General features: G+C 42.9%; 1 protein-coding gene across 1 annotated transcript in view; it reads left to right on the forward strand.

The window, feature by feature from the left end:
• Positions 1-25,422, forward strand: part of DNAH14 (dynein axonemal heavy chain 14) — a 279,895-nt gene that overhangs the window by 251,907 nt on the left and 2,566 nt on the right. The window contains exons 79-83 of the mRNA XM_058169855.1: positions 351-547; positions 2,007-2,119; positions 8,517-8,647; positions 12,854-13,002; positions 19,376-19,522. Of these exons, the coding sequence (XP_058025838.1) occupies positions 351-547; positions 2,007-2,119; positions 8,517-8,647; positions 12,854-13,002; positions 19,376-19,522 (737 nt within the window). The remainder of the gene's footprint in view (positions 1-350; positions 548-2,006; positions 2,120-8,516; positions 8,648-12,853; positions 13,003-19,375; positions 19,523-25,422) is intronic.

The following is a 25,422-nucleotide window of genomic DNA, read 5'->3' on the forward strand; positions in this document are numbered from 1 at the left end:
ACTGTCATTAACCAAGACTATCTGTAATATTCCATATTTCAACCCTTTGCTCTACTTAACAGAAAAGTCTGTTATGAAGTAAAGGTTTAAAGGCATGAAAGTTATTTCTCCTAACTGATAAAAGGAAGAGCAGTTACTAAAACAATGACCAAATATAGCTTATCCTTCATCCCCAGAAGAAGCAAGTACATTGAAAAGGCAGTAGAAAATGGGTAATTTTGCTACCATATTGCCTGCCTCTTATACAGATTATTCTTATTTGAAAGTAGTATACTTGCTGGAATTCCTACATTGTAACCTTAGCCTTGTTAAACAGTTCTCTTTCTCTCTTTCTCTTTCTTTCACCGTAGATTTTTATTCTATTACCAGTTCACCTTTGCTACCTGTCTTGCGCCAGGAGATTGACCATTGTAATAATCTACTATACTTAATAATTCGGTCATTACAAGAGCTTCAGGAAGGAATCAAAGGAAAAATTATATTCACTAAAAGATTAGAAGAACTTTACAATTCAATATTGAAAGGCAGAGTAGCTGACCTGTGGGAGGTATATGAACAATATCTTATTTTACTTTTACTAAATAATAATAATAATAATAATAATAATAATAATAATAATAATAATAATAATAATATATTTGATAGTTGGACAGAAATGCCAAATATAATCTAAATATCTGGCTGATTGTGACAAACCATAGTAATTTATCAAATCAAACCAAGGAATTTCAATAAAATCAATAAAACATAAAGATAAAAATAAAATATAGCAAGGATGATGAAGCATAGAAGTATAAAAGGAATTACAAAATTGCAAATACAAAGCATGTTTATGTTTATTTGGGTATTTATAGTAAACGGATTTGAATTTTTGTGTTTCAAATATGTGTATGTGTATTAGTCTTATCTTTCTGTTTATATGAAATAGATTTCTATAGAATATTTTTTCTATAACAATAGCTAATAATTAGTTTAAGAAAACTATTCCAAAAATGTACATGAAATTTAGTAGATTATATATAATTACTGAGTATATATTACCATGGGTCAAAAGAATAATGTATATGCTAAAATATTCAAGTACATATTTGAATTCTCATGTATTTAATGTAAGGAAATTATAACCTATTTGGGGAAGATGTGGAATATTTAGTTTACTCTTATTTCAAAATACATAAGAAGAATTAGATCTGATTAGAACATGACCACGAGGAAATTCCAAGACTTTAACATAGATTGCTGAACTGAAAGATCATGAAAGAAGATAACAGAAAAATCACAAAACAATATCCAATCACCCACCAGTTTAGCCTTACAAAAATCACAAAACCAGCACAAGACAAAACAACAATGATAGCAAATAAACAAACAAACCCAGAGAGGAACCAAAAGGACAAAATGGTCATCAATTGTCTTCTCCAAAGGCCTTGGAGAAGGTTTTTAACATCTTTTAAAATAGCAGTAGGGTGGAACTCATTTGAATTTTGGGGAGAATCTCATTCCAGACAATGGGCACTACTACAAATATTGGAGGTCCCAATATGTGGCTTTGATTAATTGATGGAACATGAAGCAGGCCAATCTTGCCAGATGGATTGTCAGGCAGATACAATGGGAAACAAGTGGTGCCTTGAGTAACCAGGCCCTATGCCATGTGGGCCTTTATAGCTAGCAACCACCATCTTGAGTTGGATACAGTAGCAAACTGGCAACCACTGCTACTTGCAAAGTTTATTTTCAGTTAGAGCTCATTAGATAGTTATGTTCAGTTGTTTTATCATGGGTGCCATTTATATATTTTATTTTTGTTGTTGGTTGTATTTTTAATTTGCTGTTAGCCACCTAGAGAAACAATGGAGAGATGGATCCAACGATGTCTGTTTGTTATTGAAGTAGAACAATTTGCTATTGTTTGTCTATATCATGTTTGCATATTAACATACTTTTTTAAAAAAAACCACAAGTATGCTTTATCTTTTGTTACATTCTTTTGTAAATCTGTACAGCAAAGTTCTTTTAAGACAAATAAACCTTTAGGATCCTGGATTGATGATCTCATTATACAAGTGAATTTCTTTGCCATGTGGGCTGATGGAATTATCGCCTTTATGCAAGAAAGGTAATAGAAACAACAATATAAACTCAACTTTGGGTGTCGGTATCAAAGACATTATAGTTATTTAAAATGAAGAATTTTCTTCTCTCCAAAATTCATTACCTTGAAGTGGATGGGATAGTTCTTATACAAATAGACACAAAGAATTGCTCTAAGGAAAAGGATGTAATAATGACTATATGAAAATGAGCTATTTCAGCTTCTCCACAATAAAAGTGAGGATGTCCAAGGATGCAAAATCTCATTTTCTATTATTTTGAATTCTCACTTCAAGTGAAACAGAAGCACCTTCTCCTCCTGTACTCCCCTTCTAACACTGGGGGCCATTTTCCTTTCCCGGCATATTTACTATACATACTTTGCATTAGCTTCTTAAGTGTCATGGAGTCAGATTCAGTCCTGATGCTCACCATTTGGGGAAAGAGTTTAAAAACAATCACATAGAATTGAGATTGTAAGGGCTATTTAGATCATTTATTTATTTATTTATTTATTTTATTTGATTTTTATACCGCCCTTCTCCCGAAGGACTCAAGGCGGTGTACAGGCATAATAAAACCGACAATACAATATACAAGTTTAAAATACGATTTAAAAAACTTATTTAAATTAGCCCAGTGATTAAAATTTACCATACTAAAACCCCGTTTAAAATTAATAAATTTAACATTAAAATCGCAATTTAAGCCAGCCCCGCGCGGATAAAAAGATGAGTCTTGAGTTCGCGACGAAATGTCCGAAGGTCAGGTATTTGGCGTAAACCCAGGGGAAGCTCGTTCCAGAATGTGGGAGCCCCCACAGAGAAGGCCCTTCCCCTGGGGGCTGCCAGCCGACATTGTTTGGCGGACGGCACCCTGAGAAGTCCCTCTCTGTGGGAGCGTACGGGTCGGTGGGAGGCGTGTGGTAACAGCAGGCGGTCCCGTAAGTACCCAGGTCCTAAGCCATGGAGCGCTTTAAAGGTCATAACCAACACCTTAAAGTGCACCCGGAAGGCCACAGGCAGCCAGTGCAGTCTGCGCAGGAGCGGTGTTACATGGGAGCTACGCGTAGCTCCCTCTATAACCCGCGCAGCTGCATTCTGGACTAACTGAAGCCTCCGAGCGCACTTCAAGGGGAGCCCCATGTAGAGAGCATTACAGTAATCCAAGCGAGAGGTAACGAGCGCATGAGTGACTGTGCATAAGGCATCCCGATCAAGGAAGGGGCGCAACTGCCGAACCAGGCGAACCTGGTGGAAGGCCCTCCTGGAGACGGCCGTCAAATGGTCTTCAAATGGCAGCCGATCATCCAGGAGGACACCCAGGTTGCGCACCCTATCCTTTGGGGCCAGTAACTCGCCACCAACAGCCAGCCGCGGCTGCAGCTGACTGAATTGGGGTGCCGGCATCCACAGCCACTCCGTCTTGGAGGGATTAAGCTTGAGCCTGTTTCTCCCCATCCAGACCCGTACAGCTTCCAAACACCGGGACAGCACTTCAACAACTTCATTGGGGTGGTCCGGGGTGGAAAAGTACAGCTGGGTGTCGTCAGCGTACTGCTGGTATCTCACCCCGAAACCACTGATGATCTCACCCAATGGCTTCATGTAGATGTTGAACAGCAGGGGCGAGAGAATCGACCCCTGTGGGACCCCACAAGTGAGGCCCCTCGCGGTCAACCTCTGCCCCCCTGTCAACACCGTCTGCGACCGGTCGGAGAGATAGGAGGAGAACCACCGATATACGGTGCCTCCCACTCCCAATCCCCCCAACCGGCGCAGCAGGATACCATGATCGATGGTATCGAGCGCTGAGAGGTCTAATAGGACCAGGGCAGAGGAATATCCCCTGTCCCTGGCCCTCCAGAGATCATCCACCAATGCGACCAAAGCTGTCTCCGTGCTGTATCCGGGTCGGAAGCCGGACTGGAACGGGTCTAGATAGACATCTTCATCCAGGTGTTGGGGCAGCTGTCGCGCCACGGCACTCTCTACAACCTTCGCAACAAAGCGAAGGTTGGAGACTGGACGATAATTACCCAAAATAGCTGGGTCCAAAGAGGGCTTCTTAAGGAGGGGTCTCACCACCGCCTCTTTCAAGGCGGCAGGGAAAACCCCATCCAACAAAGAAGCGTTGATAATCCTCTGGAGCCAGCCTCGTGTCACCGCCTGAGTGGCCAGTACCAGCCAGGAAGGGCACGGGTCCAGTAAACATGTCGTGCCGTGAAGCCTCCCCAACAACCTGTCCACGTCCTCAGGAGCCACAGGGTCAAACTCATCCCAAATGTGCTCAACAAGACGTGCCTCCTCTCCCTCGCTTGGATCATCCCAAATTCGGTCCAGACCGTCCCTCAGCTGAGCGATTTTATCGTATAGATAACCACTAAACTCCTCGGCTCGTCCCTGCAAAGGGTCATCCCGCACCTCCTGATGTAGGAGAGAGCGGGTCACCCGAAACAGGGCGGCCGGGCGGTTATCTGCCGACGCAATGAGGGTGGAGGCGTAGGAGCGCCTCGCTTACCTCATTGCCACTAGGTAGGTCCTAGAATAGGTCCTAACTAGTGTCCAATCAGCTTCGGAGCGACTGGACCTCCAGGTGCTCTCTAGGCGTCTTCTCCGGCGTTTCATCTCCCTCAGCCCCTCGGAGAACCAAGGGGCCGGACGAGATCTACGCCGGGTCAGAGGCCGCAAAGGCGCGACACGGTCCAGGGCCCCGGCCGCGGCCTGCTCCCAGGCCACGACCAGTTCCTCAGTCGTGCCGTGGGCCAGATCCTCAGGGAATGGCCCAAGCTCCGTCTGGAACCTCTCAGGGTCCATCAGGCGCCTGGGACGGAACCACCGTTTAGTCTAGATCATCAAGACTAAACCCCACTCAGTACAGGAAAGGAAAGCATCACAGGCATCTGCTTGAATACATTCACATCCTAAATAAAAGTATTTTTTTCTTCAATCAGAATAGAGCTGGAAGTTCTATTCTGAATTCTTGTTCCAAGTTCTTTTAAATTCTGAATTCTTGAATTCTTTCATTCAAGTACAGGATTCTTTCTGCAAATATAATTCTTATTTTATGTATTCTTTAACACTGTAAAATCGCCTGCTAACATGAAGACAAATGATATATATTCTGAGTTATACTATTATGTATCTTTTCTGTTTCAGCATAAGATAGTATTCATTAGCCAAAATCAGCAACTTTGTTGGTTAGAAGAAAACGTTAAAAAATAGTTTACAGAATCCACAATTATTTTTTTTAGTAAAAAAGTTTTATTTCCATTTTCCAACAACCTATTCAATATGCAGTCTCTTATTCAATATTAGTCATTAACTTTCATTTGTTACTTATTCGGACCTGCCCAGCTACCACTTCCTTCCTTAACAAACCTTTCCTCCTCCCTTCTCTACTTTCTTCTACTTTCTTCATCCTTCCTCTCCTTCGCTTTTCTACATCCTCTCCTCCTTCCCTACTCTTCTCTTCCACCCTTTCTAACCCTCTCTCTTTCCCCTTTCTTCTTCCTCTCCTTTCCCCCTTTTCTACCTCTTTCTTTCCTACCTACTTTCTTCCTTCACTCTCTCCTCTCCTTTTCCATTCCCTTCTGAAATGGCAGCTGAGCAGCCCCGATTTCATTTCAAATTATTTTTATTTCTTAATTACATATCTTCAATCATTCCTTTCATTGATCCTTCATCTCCCCCCCTCCCTCCCCCCTCCCACCCCCCAAGACTTCCCAGAACAAAGTACAGGGTATAAGATTAACAATCATAAATTAAAATACAACATAAGTCATAATCCATAGTCACTCCTCTCTCTAAGACCTTAACTCCCCTTCCAGAAACAAAAAAGTACATTCTTCTTCCAGTCCATTATATATCAGTCCATTCCACTCCTAAAATCTTCAGAATCTTCCAATTAAATTAGTATTTCCAGTTCATCAATAAAATACATAGTTTTTAATATCCAATCTTCATCAATTAACACCAAATATATATCAATCCATTCCACTCCTGAAGTCTTCAGAATCTTATAGTTTTTAATATCCAATCTTTATCGATCAAGACCAAGACGATATTCCATCTTCCAGTATTCATCAGAAATTCTTTTATAATATACCTTTCTTCCTTAAACAGTCTCCCAAATATAATTCATATTTCCAGCTTAAATTCTTAAATTTTTATCCAATCTCCAAAAATAAACAATATTCTATCTTCTCATATCTTTAATATCACTTATATAAATCAAATAACATTGCTAATATTAATATTTCTTCAATTTACCTTACATCTGTCAAATAACATTATTAAAATTATAACTTATATCCAAAATATATCAATTATAACAATTAAATTCTATTTAACCAAATACCAACATTACATCCATAAATTTTTCTATCTGTCCTCCAAAAGTTAAACAATATTCCATCTTCCCATTCCTTTATACCTCACATATATCAAATAGTAACACCTTATACCCAAAATAAGTCAGTTGTAAAAATTAAACCCTATATATATATATTTTAAAAAAAATACCATCAAAATCACATCTTAAGCATTCTCCTTCCCCTTGTCTTCTATCTTACACATTTTCCACCATCTGCTCACCAATCAGCTTAACATCTAACAATAAAGAACTTCCAATCTTTAATATATTGGTGTAAAAATCTCTTGTTTAAAAACTTATTAAGAAAAGATAAGCCTCCAAAAGTTCCTATAAAAAAAAAATCCATATTTGAAGTGAAGAAGTTTCCAAGATTTTAGTAGTTAGTTCTGTTTGCTTAAGAGCCATTCTTAAACTGTAAAATCTACCAAAAAGAGAAAAAAAAATCAATAAACTTTTCTTCTTAAACATTGTGATAAAGAAAAAGGTAAAAAGAAAAAAAAATCATTAACAGTTCTTATTCATTCCATTTAAAAAGTAGCTTGTTATGTTCTTCTCTTCCTTTGTCCTTTTATAGTATCACTTTCCTTTGTGTATTGCAAATGCCATTTTAAATCCACTCAAGTTGAAAGTTAGTTCAAAGGAAAGCTATTTAAGAGCTGAGGTTAAGATTTATTACTTGCAAATTCTTGCTAGTCCTCCTACTTTGTTCTGTCTGTGTTGAGTTCTCTTTAAAAATAAATCTTGGCACAGAGATGGTCGCGGCTTCTCGTTCTGTATAAACAGAAGCACCCTGGGCACGGAACTTCGTCAGGCTAAAGGGGAGCTCTCACCCTTCAATCCCCTGGTTAAATTCCAGGGGCTCCCAGGGAGCTCTACCCAAACCTGACCACTCTTCCCTCCCCTTCTCCCGGGGGAGAGAATTCCAAACCATTTGACAGCCCATTTACGCTGTCAGGGACGGTTTGACGAAACCCAGGGCAGACGATCCCAAAGGAACGTCCACGAAGCCTGCGTTGCCAGCGGAAGTCTCTAGTTGGGTCTCCAGAATCCACAATTTTTTGTTGCATGCTTTCATGTATTTCTCCTTCTCTTTAGAAAACTATCTCAGCCTTTGTTTTCATCAAGCTAGGAGGGCATCTTGCCTTTTAAATGGAAGTTATATTTCAAAAATAATAAAATGCAAGATGACAAAGCTATCAACGTTGTTTTCCGGCAAAGGCCAAACATTGTTGCTGGTCTTTTAAGCCTTATGGGAGGGGCCAATCATCTCTTGGCCCTACTCCTGAGTTGTCCTCTTTGTTTGAGCTGCTCTTGCCTTCTGGCAGCTCTTCTCATGTGTGCATTAGGAACAGGCTCCTCCTGTTCCTCTGCCTCACTACTGTCACTCTCTGGAGGCTCTGGAGTCTGCACCTCACTCTCTGATGGCCCTGGATACATACACTATACTGTATATGTATGCTTTTAAATTGATCATATTAATTTTGCATTCAATTTTCTAAATGGTTTCCATTTATTTAGTAGAACTGATTCATATAATAGGAGAACTGATTCAGAGGATTATATTGGAGTTTTAATGATAGGCAAGTCGTCACCTGGATCTTTACCTTCTCCATCTGGGATTTAATCTCTCTCTCTCTCTGTCACACACACGCACACGCACACACACACACACACAGCCTATACAATTATATATATATCACAGTGAGAGGCGAGATGTGCAACTGCAATCTTCTCTGTGGAATGAAAAGCATAACAGTTGGGCTGGAGGTTTTCTGATCCTTCTAGTCCATGCTTTGATATTATAAACCACTTTGCAATGTAGGAATCAATTGCATGTTGCTCTAGTTAAATGAAAAGGTCAGTTTCTGTGAAACTGAGAACTCCATTGTCTCCCTAGAGAGCCAAAAATTGCTAGAAGAAATTATACAGTTGAATTGTATCAAAATTACTGGATTTGATTAGCTACTTAGAAACATACAATAATACATTAATTTCATTTAGCTTCTGAGAAATATAATAGTCTTAAAACTTACTAATGTTTTGAACAGGTTTAACGATTTACTAGTGCTTCAGAGACAAAGCAAAATACCACCTCATCTTGGTGAATATCCTGACTTTCATGCCAGTTATCAAGGACATCCTAGCTGTTTTTGGCTTCCAGGTTTCTTTTTTCCACATGGTACATAATTTTGTTATTTATTTTATTCATAGACATTTATCCATTATCTATTTTAATTTTTAAAAAATTTGTGCTTCACATGCTTGAAATAGTTTGTAGTGCTCTAGTGTTTATATTATTTTATATGTTATAGTCCTTGCCTAGTGACCATTCATTCAATATCTGTTCAAAGTTACAACAATGCTGAATAAGGAGACTTAAGGATTTGAAGTTGCAGCTGCTGCAATGTCCCTGCACCCATGTGATCATGATTTGGATACTTGACAACTAACACGCAATTACAATGGCCATAGCATTCCACAATAATGTGATTATCATTTGTAACTGTAACTGGTGGCTTTGGACAAGCAAAGTCAATGGGAAGCTGGTAGGAAGTCACAAGTTGTCTTCGCATGACATCATTATTGCTGAAACTGTCATATAAATTGGCATGGTGACATGATTTTTCACTGTTTTTGCTTAGTAAAGCAATTTCAATTATGAACATTAACTGAAGTCTCCTTGTATTTCATTAAATTATAAAGAATATCTAGACTCTAGATAGTCTAAAGCAGGGGTCTCCAACCTTTGCAACTTTAAGCCTGGCGGACTTCAACTCCCAGAATCCCCCAGCTGGGAATTCTGTATTACTTTGTAATTCTCTATATTAATAATTTGATCACTAGATAAGAAACTATATTATGTTTATTTAAATTTCATATTTCATATTTCTTAACTGCCCATCTTCCCCCAGCTGGGAATTCTGGGAGTTGAAGTCCACCAGGCTTAAAGTTGCCAAGGTTGGAGACCCCTGCTTTAGAGCAGGGCTGTCAAATTCCCAGCCCACAGGCCAGATACGTCATGCACTGGACACATCCTTGTCCATTTTAGCAAAGGGGGAAAATGTCCCAATATGTCACGTGATGCCACCATGACAATGTGAGTTTGACACCTTTGGTCTAGAGAATCCATAGAAGATTTTCCAGGTTAAATATGAGAAATGTATTGTTTTCAAGTGTATTAAGTGTGCTTAGAGGTTTATAAATTATGTCCTATGTGGAATGTCCCAACTAAATTAGTATAACTGTAGAGTTAGGATTTAATTCTGATGCTCATATGATATAAACTGGGTTACAATATAATATAAATTATTTAAAAGATATAGATTATTTATAAGAAATAGACCAAATAAAAGAGGAGGTGGAGTTGCACTATATATAAGAAATAACTACATCTCTACAGAAATAGGGCACAACAATGATGAAAATCATCCTGAATGTATTTGAGTCAATATAAAGGGGGTGAAAAACGATATTGGCATAGGCCTATACTATAGGCCACCCAACCAAACAGAGGAAGTAGATGAACTTTTTGCTAGTCAGCTAACTAAGGTATGTAGGAAGCACATCACAGTAGTAATGGGGGATTTTAACTACCCTGACATCAACTGGGAAACAAACTCTGCACCAAGTGGAAGATCCAACAGGTTCCTAACAAACCTAGCAGACAACTTTGTTTCCCAAAAAATAGAGAAGGCGACAAGGGGATCAGCCATACTGGACTTAATTCTCACTAACAGAGATGAAATGATAGAAGGTGTTGAAGCTACAGGAACCTTGGGGGCAAGTGACCACGCAATATTGGAATTCGACATTAAGCAAATACAAGTAGTAGAACAAAGTCAAACTAGAGTCTTGGACTTTAAGAGAGCTAATTTCAATAAACTTAGAGAGCTTGAGAAGGATTCAATGGATGAGAATCCTCAGGGGAAAACAACTCAAGAAGCTTGGGAAATTTTGAAAAGTGAGATTATAAAAGCACAGTCTAACACAATACCAATGAAGAAGAAAATAATAGATCTCAAAAGAAACCAGCATGGATGCATAAAGAACTATCTGACAAATTGAAAGACAAAAGGACAAATATAAAAAGTGGAAAGAGGGGCAAATAACTAAGGCAGAATATCAGCAAATAGCCGAGCCTGTAAAGATGAAGTGAGGAAAGCTAAGGCTCACAATGAACAAAGGCTAGCGACAAAAGTAAAAATAACAAAAAGCTTCTTCCAACATGTTAAAAACAAGAAAAAGTCAAGGAAACAATTGGCCCATTGCTGGGAGAAAGTGGCAAGAAAATGACAAGCAACAGGGAGAAAGCAGATCTACTTAACTCATATTTTGCATCTGTCTTTACACAAAAGGAAAAAACAATCCAACCTATCAAAAATAGCACCACAAAAAACAGATTAGAAACACAAGTTAAAATAGGGAAGAAAATGGTAAGTGAACACCTGTCTACCCTAGACGAGTTCAAATCACCAGGACCGGATGGATTACACCCCAAGGTTCTGAAGGAACTGGCAGATGTGATTTCAGAACCACTGAACTATATCTTTCAAAGATCCTGGAGCACAGGGGAGCTGCCAGAGGACTGGAAAAGAGCTGATGTAGTTCCCATCTTCAAAAAAGGAAAAAAAACAGATCCAGGAAACTACAGACCTATCAGCCTGACCTCAATACCGGGGAAGATTCTGGAAAAGATAATCAAGCAACGAATCACCGAACACCTAGAAGCAAACAAAGTAATAACCAAAAGCCAACATGGGTTTGTCAAAAACAGATCATGCCAGACTAATCTTATTGCATTCTTTGACAAAATGACAAAATTAGTAGACCAGGAATGCTGTCGATATAATTTACTTGGACTTCAGTAAAGCATTTGATAAAGTAGACCATAACCTATTACTAGATAAAGTAGAAAAATGTGGGTTAGACAGTACCACCACCAGATGGATTCGTAACTGGCTGACCAACCGCACTTAACGTGTAGTCCTCAACGGAACTACATCCACATGGAGGGAAGTATGCAGTGGAGTACCCCAAGGCTCTGTTTTAGGCCCAGTACTCTTCAACATCTTCATCAACGACTTGCACGAGGGGATAGATGGGGAACTCATCAAATTTGCAGATGACACCAAGCTGGCAGGAATAGCCAACACTCCAGAAGATAGGCTCAAGTTACAGAAAGATCTTGACAGACTTGAACATTGGGCGCTATCTAACAAAATGAAATTCAACAGTGAAAAAAGTAAGGTTCTACATTTAGGCAAAAAACCCCAAATGCACAGGTACCGTATATGTGGTACCTTGCTCAATAGTAGTACCTGTGAGAGGGATCTTGGAGTCCTAGTGGATAACCATTTAGATATGAGCCAGCAGTGTGCAGCAGCTGCTAAAAAAGCCAACACAGTTCTGGGCTGCATAAACAGAGGGATAGAATCAAGATCACGTGAAGTGTTAGTGCCACTTTATAATGCCTTGGTAAGGCCACACTTGGAATATTGCATCCAGTTTTGGTCGCCACGATGTAAAAAAGATGTTGAGACTCTATAAAGAGTGCAGAGAAGAGCAACAAAGATGATTAGGGGACTGGAGGCTAAAACATATGAAGAACGGTTGCAGGAACTGGGTATGTCTAGTTTAATAAAAAGAAGGACTAGGGGAGACATGATAGCAGTGTTCCAATATCTGAGGGGTTGCCACAAAGAAGAGGGAGTTGGGCTGTTCTCCAAAGCACCTGAGGATAGAACAAGAAGCAATGGGTGGAAACTGATCAAGGAAAGAAGCAACTTAGAACTAAGGAGAAATTTCCTGACAGTTAGAACAATTAATAAGTGGAACAACTTGCCTGCAGAAGTTGTGAATGCTCCAACATTAGAAATTTTTAAGAAAATGTTGGATAGCCATCTGACTGAGATGGTGTAGGGTTTCCTGCCTGGGCAGGGGGTTGGACTAGAAGGCCTCCAAGGTCCCTTCCAACTCTGTTGTTATATTATATTATATTATAACCTGGATAATGCTATTACTGCTTCCCTTTTTCCATATTTTTTTTGATCTCTCTCACTCCCTCTTCAGTTTTTCTTGTCCACATAATTTCTGTAGATGTGTTTTGAGATGGGATGGATGTCATTACAGATGAGGGAAATCTTGTATTACTTTGTAATTCTCTATATTAATAATTTGATCGCTAAATAAGAAACTATATTATGTTTATTTATATTTCATGTTTCTTAACTGCCCATCTTCCTTGTATGGGAGTATATCAAATAACAAATATCTTCACTCTTTGCAAAGAATAAAATGTTCTTCGAGTAATTAAAGAGTAAATTTAATTAACTTCTTAATAATGGTAAGAAGTAAAGTGCACAATCTGTGTATTTTTTTCTTGAAGGATTTCTTATTGCTGTGTGTCAGAATTATGCTCGGTTGAATAAAGTAACAGTGGATTCACTTACTTTTAAACATAAAGTGCTTCCTTTAACTCAAGATGAAGATTTAAGCGTCAGTAGAAAGGAAAGCATATTAAACAAAGCTTTTAAGGTAAGAATGGGATTGAAGCCAGTTTCTTTCTTCTGGTTGACAGTTGCAGATATGGAATATCTTTTGATATGTAGTCAAAATGCAGGCATCCATACAAATATCATGTATGATATTTGGCTACATATCAAAAGTGTATATAAATGCTACAATTGAAAACCATCTGGAATATATTTATGAAATTACCATATTTTTCGGAGTATAAGACACACCGGAGTATAAGACGCACCTTAATTTGTGGGGAGGAAAACAAGAAAAAAAGAATTCTGCCTCTGCCTACCAGCATCAGGATCAGTGGCGTCCTCACTTCCATTCAGATTTTGATAACGAGTAGCACAGATCTTTTTATCAGTTTAAAACAAATCCTATCACTCTATTTAACTGGAGTGGGTAGGGCAGGGTGGGGGATGATTTTCAGGGGTGCAGAAGAGGGACTTGGCACTGAAGGCTCCACTCTTGAAATGCCCCCGCCTTCCTACGTAGAGCTGTAGGCGTTGAAACCCTGGCTTTCTCACAGCAAGGTCCTATAGAGACGCAGCACTTCAGTTCTCCTGGACCCTGCCATCTCGTAAACATAGTGCTGGGCTTCCTGGCAAGCGCCCTGTGCCTTTGCTGCCTTGGTCGGAGCCTGATTCCGGAAGTGGCCCGAGGAAGCGCAGAGGTCAGGACTTACTTGGCGAAACAGGTGCTGCGCAGGGAGCAAAAACACTGTTGCCACGATCTCTGCTGCCTGGCGATCTCTGCTGCCTCCCCAGTTCCAAAAACAGGACGTGCAGAGGCAGAGAAAGACCATATTGCAAGGAAAATTTTAGGCAGATAAACTCAGATAGGAAATAGATTTAACATACCATTTCTCTAAAGCAAATTATCATTTTATAAAGTAATGTGGTTTATCTTAAGTGGGTTATATGGCTTTATTTACTTATTTATTACTGGAATTTATATGGCCACCTACTTAACACAGACAGGTGCAGCAAGTAAATCTTAAAAAAAAAAAGTTTTTGTATGGAGATATAATTGGGGGAGGTATTAGTAATCTTTTAAATTGTCATAAAATGGAGTTGATGCTCAAAAGCGTGTGTGAATCTCTTAATATTTATTTATTTATTTATTTAAATTTTTATACCGCCCTTCTCCTGAAGGACTCAGGGCGGTGTACAGCCAAGGTTAAAACAGTTAAATATACAAAATTAAAATATCAATTAAAATACATATTCAATAATGGCCAAATTAAAACCGTCAAATTGACCCAGCCTAAAATACCCCATATAAAATTACTAAAAATTAAAAATTTGAAAATTTAAAAATCAAGCCAGTCCCGCTTGGATAAATAAATAAGTTTTTAATTCACGGCAAAAGGTCCGAAGGTCAGATAGTTGGCGCAAACCGGGGGGAAGTTCGTTCCAGAGGGTAGGTGCTCCAACAGAGAAGGCCCTTCCCCTGGGGGCCGCCAGCCGACATTGCTTGGCGGACGGCACCCTGAGAAGACCCTCTCTGTGAGAGCGTACGGGTCGGTGGGAGGCATAAGGTAACAGCAGGCGGTCCCGTAAGTATCCGAGCCCTGAGCCATGGAGCGCTTTAAAGGTGGTAACCAGAACCTTGAAGCGCACCCGAAAGACCACAGGTAGCCAGTGCAGACTGCGCAGGAGTGGTGTTACCCAGGAGCAATGTGGAGCTCCCTCAATCACCCGCGCAGCTGCATTCTGGACTAACTGGAGTCTCCGAGTGCACTTCAGGGGTAGCCCCATGTAGAGAGCATTGCAATAATCCAGACGAGAAGTGACGAGAGTATGAGTGACCGTGCATAAGGCATCCCGGTCCAGAAAGGGGCGCAACTGGCGAACCAGGCAAGCCTGGTAAAAGGCTCTCCTGGAGACGGCCGCCAGGTGATCTTCAAATGACAGCCGTCCATCCAGGAGAACGCCCAAGTTGCGTACCCTCTCTGTTGGGGCCAGTGACTCGCCCCCAACAGACAGCCGCGGTTGCAGCTGACTGTACCGGGGTGCCGGCATCCACAGCCACTCCATCTTGGATGGATTGAGTCTGAGTCTGTTTCTCCCCATCCAGACCCGTACGGCCTCCAGGCAACGGGACAAAACTTCGACAGCTTCGTTGGGGTGGCCCGGGGTGGAAAAGTACAGCTGAGTGTCATCAGCGTATAGCTGATAACTCACCCCGAAGCCATTGATGACCTCGCACAACGGCTTCATATAGATGTTGAACAGGAGAGGCAAGAGAATCGACCCCTGAGGCACCCCACAAGTAAGGCGCCTCGCGGTCGATCTCTGCCCTCCTGTCAACACCGTCTGCGACCGGTCAGAGAGATAGGAGGAGAACCACTGATAAACGGTGCCTCCCACTCCCAAACTCCCCAACCGGCGCAGCAGGATACCATGGTCGATGGTATCAAAAGCCGATGAAAGATCTAACAGGACCAGGGCGGAGAAACAACCCCTATCGCTGGCCCTCCAGAGGTCATCCACCAATGCGACCAAAGCTGTCTCCGTGCTATACCCGGACCGGAAGCCGGACTGGAACGGGTCTAGATAGACAGCTTCATCCAGGTACTGGGGAAGCTGCCATGCCACCACACTCTCTACAACCTTCGCCACAAAGCGAAGGTTGGAGACTGGACGGTAATTACCCAAAATAGCTGGATCCAGGGAAGGCTTCTTAAGGAGGGGTCTCACCACCGCCTCTTTCAAGGCAGCGGGAAAGACCCCTTCCAACAAAGAAGCATTTATAATTCCTCGGAGCCAGCCTCGTGTCACCTCCTGAGTGGCCAGCACCAGCCAGGAGGGACACGGGTCCAGTAAACATGTAGTGGCATGTAACCTCCCCAGCAACCTGTCCATGTCCTCGGGAGCCACAGAATCAAACTCATCCCAAACAACATCAACAAGACGTGTCTCAGTCATCTCATCCGGATCATCACAATCTTGGTCCAAACTATCCCGTAGCTGAGCGATTTTATCGTATAGATAACCACTAAACTCCTCAGCACGTCCCAGCAAGGGGTCATCCCGTTCCCCCTGGTGTAGGAGGGAGCGGGTCACCCGAAACAGGGCGGCCGGGCGGTTATCTGTCGACGCAATGAGGGTGGAAACGTAGGAACGTTTCGCCACCCTCAGTGCCACTAGGTAGGCTTTCGAAAAAGACCTAACTAGTGTCCGATCAGCCTCGGAACGGCTGGACCTCCAGGTACTCTCTAGGCGTCTTCTCCGGTGTTTCATCTCCCTCAGCTCCTCAGAGAACCAAGGAGCCAATTGAGATCTACGCCGGGTCAGAGGCCGCAAAGGCACGACACAGTCCAAAGCCCCAGCCGCGGCCTGTTCCCAGGCCGCAACTAGTTCTTCAGTCGTGCCGTGGGCAAGATCCTCAGGAAACGGCCCAAGCTCCGTCAGGAACCTCTCGGGGTCCATCAGGCGCCTGGGACGGAACCAGCGCATTGGTTCCGTCTCCCTGCGGTGGTGAGCAGCGGTCTGAAAGTCTAGGCGGAGAAGAAAATGATCTGTCCATGACACAGGTATTGTCACTAAATCCCCTAATACCTGATCATTAAACCACTGTCCAGAGATAAAAATCAAGTCCAGTGTGGACCCCCCCCCCCGTGTGTGTAGGGCCATCAGTTACTTGAATCAGGTCCAAGGCTGTCATGGAAGCCTGGAACTCCTGAACCACCGTCGACGACAAGCCGGCCGATGGCAGATTGAAGTCCCCCATGACCAAAAGTCTGGGGATCTCAATCGCCACCCCGGCAAGCACCTCAAGCAGCTCAGGCAGGGCTGTAGTCACGTAGCAAGGAGCCAGGTACGCAATCAACAGACCCATCTGATTCTTATGGCCCCACTTCACAAGAAGGGATTCACAACCAGCTATCTGAGGCACAGTGGACTCTCTCGGCTCCAGACTTTCTCTCATCACAACCGCCACCCCTCCACCCCTACCCTGGGCCCTCGGTTGATGGAATGCTTGGAAACCCGGAGGGCACAGTTCAACCAGGGGCACACCCCCTTCTGTGCCCAACCAGGTCTCCGTAATGCCCATAAAGTCCGCGGACTCCCCCTGAATAAGATCACAGATCAGGGGGGCCTTACTGACCACGGACCGGGCATTGCACAACATCAACCGGAGGCCCGGGCCCTGAGGATCCTGACCTTCTGGGGAACGGGTAAGAACTGAGGGACCGGAACACGTTATCGCTTTTAAACAGCGAGCCCGTGCTCCCAGAAAATGATACGGCCCCTTGCTTCCGCCATATCTGCCTCTCCCACTTACCGTACAGATGGAACCAACCTCTACACCTGGAACGAACCCCTCACCCCCCTCCCTCGGACCAGATAAAACGCCGTGAACAGACCCCGGGACTGGACCTACCCTCCCCGAGGGGTTCCCCCCCCGTCACTTCCCTCCCCCCCTTTAAAAAACCCTTATTAAAAAATCTATTTACAAAACCCCAAAGATTCTTCTTCCTTGCATGCCATCTCTCCGGGTCCCAAGACCCTTCGTTAAGGCAGGCCCTCGATAACCCAGAGGGCCGTTCCTGCAAGGCGGGGGAACCTCGCAGTCGGAGAAGGTCAGCAGACGAATATTTCATGCAAGAGATTATAAATAACAGTAGGAGAAAAGGGGTTCCCTAGCCGCTCGATGATATCGCGGCCTACAGACAAAGTCAGGACAGTCATAAAACCAAGGCCAAAATGGCCGGTAGGCAAAAAAGAAACGGAAAATCCTTTTAAATATATAGAAAAAGAAAATGAAGAGAAACTGGAAGAAGAAAATTTGAATGAGAAACAAGAAACTAATAATGGTGAAGAAAAAATATTAAAAAATAGAAATCAGATTGAGAGCATTATAGAAATAGTTGGGAATGTAAAAAAAGGAGAGAGGAAAGGGAGAAAACTCCTCCTAAAAAAGAAACAGGCAAAAAGAAAGAAGGGGAAAATCTGGAAGAGACAAGGGAAAGCTTTGGGGAGGGAGGTTCAAACAACACAACAAAAAAAGAGAAATGGAAGTCAGAAGATGAAATGTAATATATATAAAAAAACAAAAAAGAGAATTCAGAAGTTAGAGTGAGATAAAGGGTCACTCAAAAAAATATTAGAAAAGATGATGCTAAAAAGATTTAGAGATAATGGTTAAAGATGAAGGATGGAGTAAAAATAGAAAAATATAAATGAGGTAGATTAATAAATGGGAAGGGGAAGTAGACAATATAATAATAGTATTTTTGTTAGTTTTTAAAATCAGAATGGAATTTTAATTGTTATAGTAGTGGTAAAAGATAAGAATTTTAGGATACACTGTGATATTGGCTAGATGAAAATATTGAAAATGAAATGAAAAATATATAAGTTTTTAAAATCAGAATGGAATTTTTATTGTTATAGTAATGGTAAGAGAGAATAATATAGCAGAAGTTGAAATAAATAGAGATGGAGAAAAATGATAAATTTGTGATAAAGGATATATAAAAGAGATAAACTGGAAAAAACGGGAAGATTAAGATATATTATAATGATGATTTGGATTATATATAAGATGTACGAGATGTGACCTGGTCAGCACTCTGTTCATAAAATATGTATGATGAAAAGAATTTTTTTTCAATAAAACTTGTCAAAAAAAAAGTTTTTCCATGCTGGCCATGCTGTAGTCTCCTCTTTGCATCACATCATCTGTCCTAACCTAGGAAGTGGGTCTTTTCAGGGGCAGCACCCACCCTTTGGAATGATTCCCTTATTCACAGCCAGAATTTGATTGGTTCCCAACTCTGTCAGTTTATTAATAACCTGGTTTTTCCTTTGGGGATTTGGATCAAGATGTGTTTGATGACCAGAAGATGTGTTTTGTTTTCATTTCTTTTATTGTTAGTTTTTATTTTAACTATCCAGACTCACTCCAATGAGTTATGAAAGCCATATAAATTGAACAAATAAATAAGCAAATTGTTTTTGCAACAAAATAAACAAGCCCGGAAGTATTTTTCCACACAAAAGGGACAGATAGTCCTCAAGCAGCAAGTATCTTCCACTTCTGTGATGATCCAATAGCATGTAATGTTAATATATATCTGTGTCCTTGAATCAGGGAAAGGGAAACGTGTCTATCCTGATTTTTTTGACATCACTGCCATGCAGTGGAGGAGGAGTGGGGGGACTGTGAAATGTTAAGATAGCGACTGTGACCATGTTCCCTTTTTTTGCATCACTGCAGATGCCCCTGATTTGTAATTCCTGTGCAACGAGCTTAGTCATCTTCACTTTTAGCTCTCTGAAAAAGACCAGGTTTTAATTATTTTTTTTGTTAAATCTTCCACTTGTTTGGAGCAATCCACAACAATGCTTGAGTAGAAATACTATCTATCTTTTATTAGGAACATTCTCAGTATGAAACCGGAGTTAAAATTTACGGCTTGTACATAGATGGCGCACGCTGGAATCCCAATACACAGGCATTGGATGAACCTGAACTTCATAGAAGATATTATCCACTACCAGACATCCAATTTTTACCACGAAGTGTGAGTAGTATAGTTCACTATCTTGGTAGGACATTTTTATATTTTGATTACTCAGGTTTAAGTAAATGTTACAAGTCACTGCATTGTTATAATTTAGTATGTGCTTGAATGCAAATAAGTATTTTTTAAACAAGTGGGAATGTTACTGTTTGGAATTATATTCAGCCAACTGCTTTCTCCTTTAAAACATTTCATTATTGTTTCTTTTTTCCATCATTTCTTCATTGTTTTCTTTACCTATGGATTCTCAGTGATTCTCAATTCTCAATTATGCTGCTTTGAGCTGTTTTGCAATTTTGCCCCTTTTGTTTTAATTAAAATGACATATTTGACATAAGTTATTTTCAACCGCATCCTAGCATGTCATAATTATCTTTATTCAGTAGTACAAATATATTATCTATATTTGAATTCTGGAATGAAGAGCTGAAAGTATCTTTGTGGTTATGGGATGTGGGGGCAAGACAGAACTTTTTCCAGGTTTCCATGGTGCTTATTATGTTATTCTTTTTTAGTCTGGAACAGAGGTTCTGAAAATGCACACTTATCTTTATTTTTTCTTATACTTTTAAAGTATTGATTTGATTCAGAAGCTAAAGTATCCTCAGCATCAGTTTTTCTTTTATGCTTTTGCTGATATTTAGAAAAGAATAGAATAGAATTTATTGGCCAAGTGTGATTGGACACACAAGGAATTTGTTTTGGTGCATAGGCTCTCAGTGTACATAAAAGAAAAAGGAAAGAAAAAAAATACATCAAAGGTACAACTTTTTAACCCTTAATGATAGCAACAAAAAGTTACAGTCGTAAGTGGAAAGAGATTGGTGATGAAAACGATGAGAAGATTAATAGTAGTGTAGATTTAGTAAATAGTTTGACAGTGTTGAGGGAATTATTTGTTTAGCAGAGTGATGGTCTTTGGGAAAGAACTGTTCTTGTGTCTAGTTGTTCTGGTGTGCAATACTCTGTAGCGTCGTTTTGATGGTAGGAGTTGAAACATTTTATGTCCAGGATGTGAGGGATCTGTAAATATTTTCATGGCCCTCTTCTTGATTCGTGCAGTATACAGGTCTTCAATGGAAGGCAGGTTGGTAGCAATTATTTTTTCTGCAGTTCTAATTATCCTCTGAAGTCTGTGTCTTTCTTGTTGGGTTGCAGAACCGAACCAGACCGTTATAGAAGTGCAAATGACAGACTCAATAATTCTTCTGTAGAACTGGATCAGTAACTCCTTGGGCAGTTTGAGCTTTCTGAGTTGGCGCAGAAAGAACATTCTTTGTTGTCCTTTTTTGATGATGTTTTTGATGTTAACTGTCCATTTTAGATCTTGCGATATGATAGAACCTAGAAATTTAAAGGTTTCTACTGTTGATACTGAGTTGTCAAGTATTATGAGAGGTGGAAGTATGGAAGGGTTTCTCCTAATGTCTACCACCATTTCAACAGTTTTGAGTGTGTTCAGTTCCAGATTGTTACGGTCGCACCACAAGGCTAGTCGTTCAACCTCACGTCTATATGCGGATTCGTCATTGTCTCGAATGAGCCCAATCACTGTTGTGTCATCTGCGAACTTCAGTAGTTTAACAGATGGATCGTTGGAGATGCAGTCATTGGTATACAGAGAGAAGAGAAGTGGGGAGAGCACCCAGCCTTGGTGGGCCCCTGTGCTAATTGTACAGGTATTTGATGTGATCTTGCTTAGCTTCACCTGCTGCTTCCTGTTTGTTAGGAAGCTTGTGATCCACTTACAAGTCTGTTCCAGTACCTGTAGCTGGTTTAGCTTAGTTAGAAGAGTGTCTGGAATGATGGTATTGAATGCTGAACTAAAGTCTACAAAGAGGACCCTTGCATAGGTCTTTGGAGATTCAAGATGTTGTAAGATGTAGTGCAGAGCCATATTAACAGCATCATCTGTTGATCTATTTGCTCGGTTTGCAAATTGCAAGGGGTCTAACAGCGGATCCGTGATGGTTTTCAAGTAGGAAAGCAAGAGCCTTTCAAAGGCTTTCATGACTACAGATGTTAAAGCAACTGGTCTGTAGTCATTCAGTTCTTTGATAGTGGGCTTCTTCGGCACTGGGATGATGGTAGAGAGTTTGAAGCAAGAAGGAACATAGCACATCTCTAGTGATTTATTGAAGATATGGGTGAAGATGGGGGCCAATTGGTCAGCACAGACTTTTAAGCAAGAAGGAGTTATCTTGTCTGGGCCTGGAGCTTTTCCTGGCTTTTGTCTGTGAAATAGGTCTTGCTCTGCCTTTTCTGTGATCACTAGATTCTATGTTCAACTATTTTAAACTAATTAATTAATTTAAACTAATTAATTAATTTAAACTAAACTAAGTTGATTAAACATAATCAACTGTTATGTTGATTATGTTTAATCAACATAACAGTTATTTTAAGTTATTTTAGAGGTAGACCTATCTTTGTTTTCTACATTGTAAAATATTCTGGTATCAAGCATCTTGAGCTGTGGTGGTGCAGTGTTTAGAATGCAGTATTGCAAGCTACTTCTGCTGACTTCCGATTGCCAGCAGTTTGTAAACCCTTTAGAGCCGGCTATAACACAGTGAAATGGTATATTATTATTATTATTATTTTATTATTATTTATTCAAATTTATATACCGCCCTATCTCCCGAAGGACTCAGGGCGGTTCACAGGCAGATAAAACAACATATATATACAAATTAAGAAAACCATTAAGAAAACATATTCAGAAAGCCTAATTATTAAAAATAATATAAATATTAAAACCAATTAAAACCCCTATAAAATTTAAAAATTTAAAATTTAGAAAATTTAAAAAACTAGTCCAGTCCCGCGCAGATAAATAGGTGTGTTTTAAGCTCGCGACGGAAGGTTCAGAGGTCTGGAAGTTGACGGAGTCCTGGGGGGAGTTCGTTCCAGAGGGTGGGAGCCCCCACAGAGAAGGCCCTTCCCCTGGGCGTCGCCAGACGACACTGTCTAGCTGACGGCACCCTGAGGAGTCCCTCTCTGTGAGAGCGCACGGGCCGGTGAGAGGTATCCGGTAGCAGTAGACGGTCCCGTAAGTAGCCCGGCCCTATGCCATGGAGCGCTTTAAAGGTGGTTACCAGAACCTTGAAGCGCACCCGGAAGGCCACAGGTAGCCAGTGCAGTCTGCGCAGGATAGGTGTCATACGGGAGCCACGAGGGGCTCCCTCTATAACCCGCGCAGCCGCATTCTGAACTAACTGCAGTCTCCGGATGCCCTTCAAGGGGAGCCCCATGTAGAGAGCATTGCAATAATCCAGGCGAGACGTCACGAGGGCGTGAGTGACCGTGCACAGGGCATCCCGGTCTAGAAAGGGGCGCAACTGGCGCACCAAGCGAACCTGGTAAAAAGCTCTCCTGGAGACGGCCGTCAAATGATCTTCAAAAGACAGCCGTTCATCCAGGAGGACGCCCAAGTTGCGCACCCTCTCATCGGGGCCAGTGACTCGCCCCCGACAGTCAGCCGTGGACTCAGCTGACTGTACCGGGATGCCGGCATCCACAGCCACTCTGTCTTGGAGGGATTGAGCTTGAGCCTGTTTCTCCCCATCCAGACCCGTACGGCCTCCAAACACCGGGACAGCACTTCGATAGCTTCGTTGGGGTGGCCCGGTGTGGAAAAGTACAGCTGGGTGTCATCAGCGTACAGCTGGTACCTCACACCGAAGCCACTGATGATCTCACCCAGCGGCTTCATATAGATGTTGAACAGAAGGGGCGAGAGGATCGACCCCTGCGGCACCCCACAAGTGAGGCGCCTCGGAGCCGACCTCTGCCCCCCTGTCAACACCGTCTGCGACCGATCGGAGAGATAGGAGGAGAACCACCGATAAACGGTGCCTCCCACTCCCAATCCCTCCAACCGCGCAGCAGGATACCATGGTCGATGGTATCGAAAGCCGCCGAGAGGTCTAATAGGACCAGGGCAGAGGAACAACCCCTATCCCTGGCCCTCCAGAGATCATCCACCAACGCGACCAAAGCCGTCTCAGTGCTGTAACCGGGCCGGAAACCGGACTGGAACGGGTCTAGATAGACAGTTTCCTCCAGGTGCAAGGGAAACTGATATGCCACCATACTCTCTACAACCTTCGCCAAGCGGGTTGGAGACCGACGATAATTACCTAAAACAGCCGGGTCCAGGAAGGCTTCTTGAGGAGGGTCTCACCACCGCCTCTTTCAAGGCGGCTGGGAAGACTCCTCCACCAAGGAAGCGCCAGAATTGCCTGGAGCCAGCCTCGTGTCACCTCCTGAGTGGCCAGTACCAACCAGGAGGGCACGGGTCCAGTAAACACGTGGTAGCATTCAGCCTACCCAACAACCTGTCCATGTCCTCGGGTGCCACAGGGTCAAACTCATCCCACAAAATGTCACCAAGACCACCCTCAGACGCCTCATCTGAGTCACCGCAATTCTGGTCCAGACCATCCCGAAGCTGAAACATTTTATCCTATAGATAACCGGTAAACTCCTCAGCACGCCCCTGCAACGGGTCATCCCGCTCCCCTGATGAAGGAGGAACGAGTCACCCAAACAGGGCGGCTGGGCGGTTATCTGCCGATGCAATGAGGGAGGAGGCGTAGCTACGCCGCTTCCTCAATGCCACTAGGTAAGCCCTATTATAGGACTTCACTAGTGTCCGATCAGCCTCCGAACGGCTAGACCTCCAGGAACTCTCTAGGCGTCTTCTCCGGCACTTCATCCCTCTCAGCTCCTCGGAGAACCAAGGAGCCGGTTGGGACCTGCGCCGGGTCAGAGGCCGCAAAGGCACAACACGGTCTAGGGCCCCCACCGCGGCCTGTTCCCAGGCTGCAACAAGTTCCTCAGCCGTGCCGTGAGCCAGACTCTCAGGAAGTGGCCCAAGCTCCGTCCGGAACCTCTCCGGGTCCATCAGGCGCCTGGGACGGAACCAACGTATCGGCTCCGTCTCCCTGCGGTGTTGAATGGCGGTCAGAAAGTCCAGGCGAAGGAGAGAGTGATCTGACCATGACAAAGGTTCAATGACTATTTCCTTCAAGTCCAGATCTCTCAACCACTGACCAGAGACAAAATCAAATCCAAAGTGCCTCCCCAATGTGAGTAGGGCCATCAACTACTTGGGTCAGGTCCAAGGCCGTCATGGAAGCCATGAACTCCCGAGCTGCTGTCGATGACGAGCGGAAGATGGCAAGTTAAAGTCCCCATGACTAAAAGTCTGGGGGTCTCAACTGCCACCCCAGCAAGCACCTCCAGGAGCTCGGGCAGGGCAGCTGTCACGCAGCAAGGAGCCAGGTACGCGACCAGCAAGCCCATCTGACACCTATGACCCCATCTCACAAAGAGGGATTCGCACCCGGCAATCTGAGGTACAGTGGTCTCCCTCGGCTCCAGACTCTCTCTAATCACAACCGCCACCCCCCCACCCCTACCCTGAGCCCTCGGCTGATGGAATGCACGGAAACCCGGTGGGCACATCTCGACAAGGGGCACGCCCCCTTCTGCACCCAACCAGGTCTCCGTAACGCCCATAAGGTCCGCGGCACCCCCCTGGATAAGATCATGAATTAGGGGGGCCTTATTGGCCACGGACCGTGCGTTGCACAGCATCAGCCGAAGGCCCAGGCTCTGAGAGTCTTGACCATCCGGGAAACGGGAGAAGTCTGGGGGCTCGGGGCGCGCGGTCGCCTGCAAACATCGAGCGCGCGCCCCCAAAGAACGATATGAGCCCCCACTTCCGTCATATCTGCCCCTCCCACTTACCGTGCAAATAGAACCACCCTCAACCGACGGAACACAAAACCCCCCCGTGACCTCCGAACCTATAGACTTACCGCCGCGAGCGCTCGCAGGAACTGGACCCCCAACAGGTTTCCCCAACACCCGCCCTGCCCCTCCCAACCCTT

Source organism: Ahaetulla prasina, chromosome 1, assembly GCF_028640845.1.
Source record: "Ahaetulla prasina isolate Xishuangbanna chromosome 1, ASM2864084v1, whole genome shotgun sequence".
Taxonomy (NCBI): domain Eukaryota; kingdom Metazoa; phylum Chordata; class Lepidosauria; order Squamata; family Colubridae; genus Ahaetulla; species Ahaetulla prasina.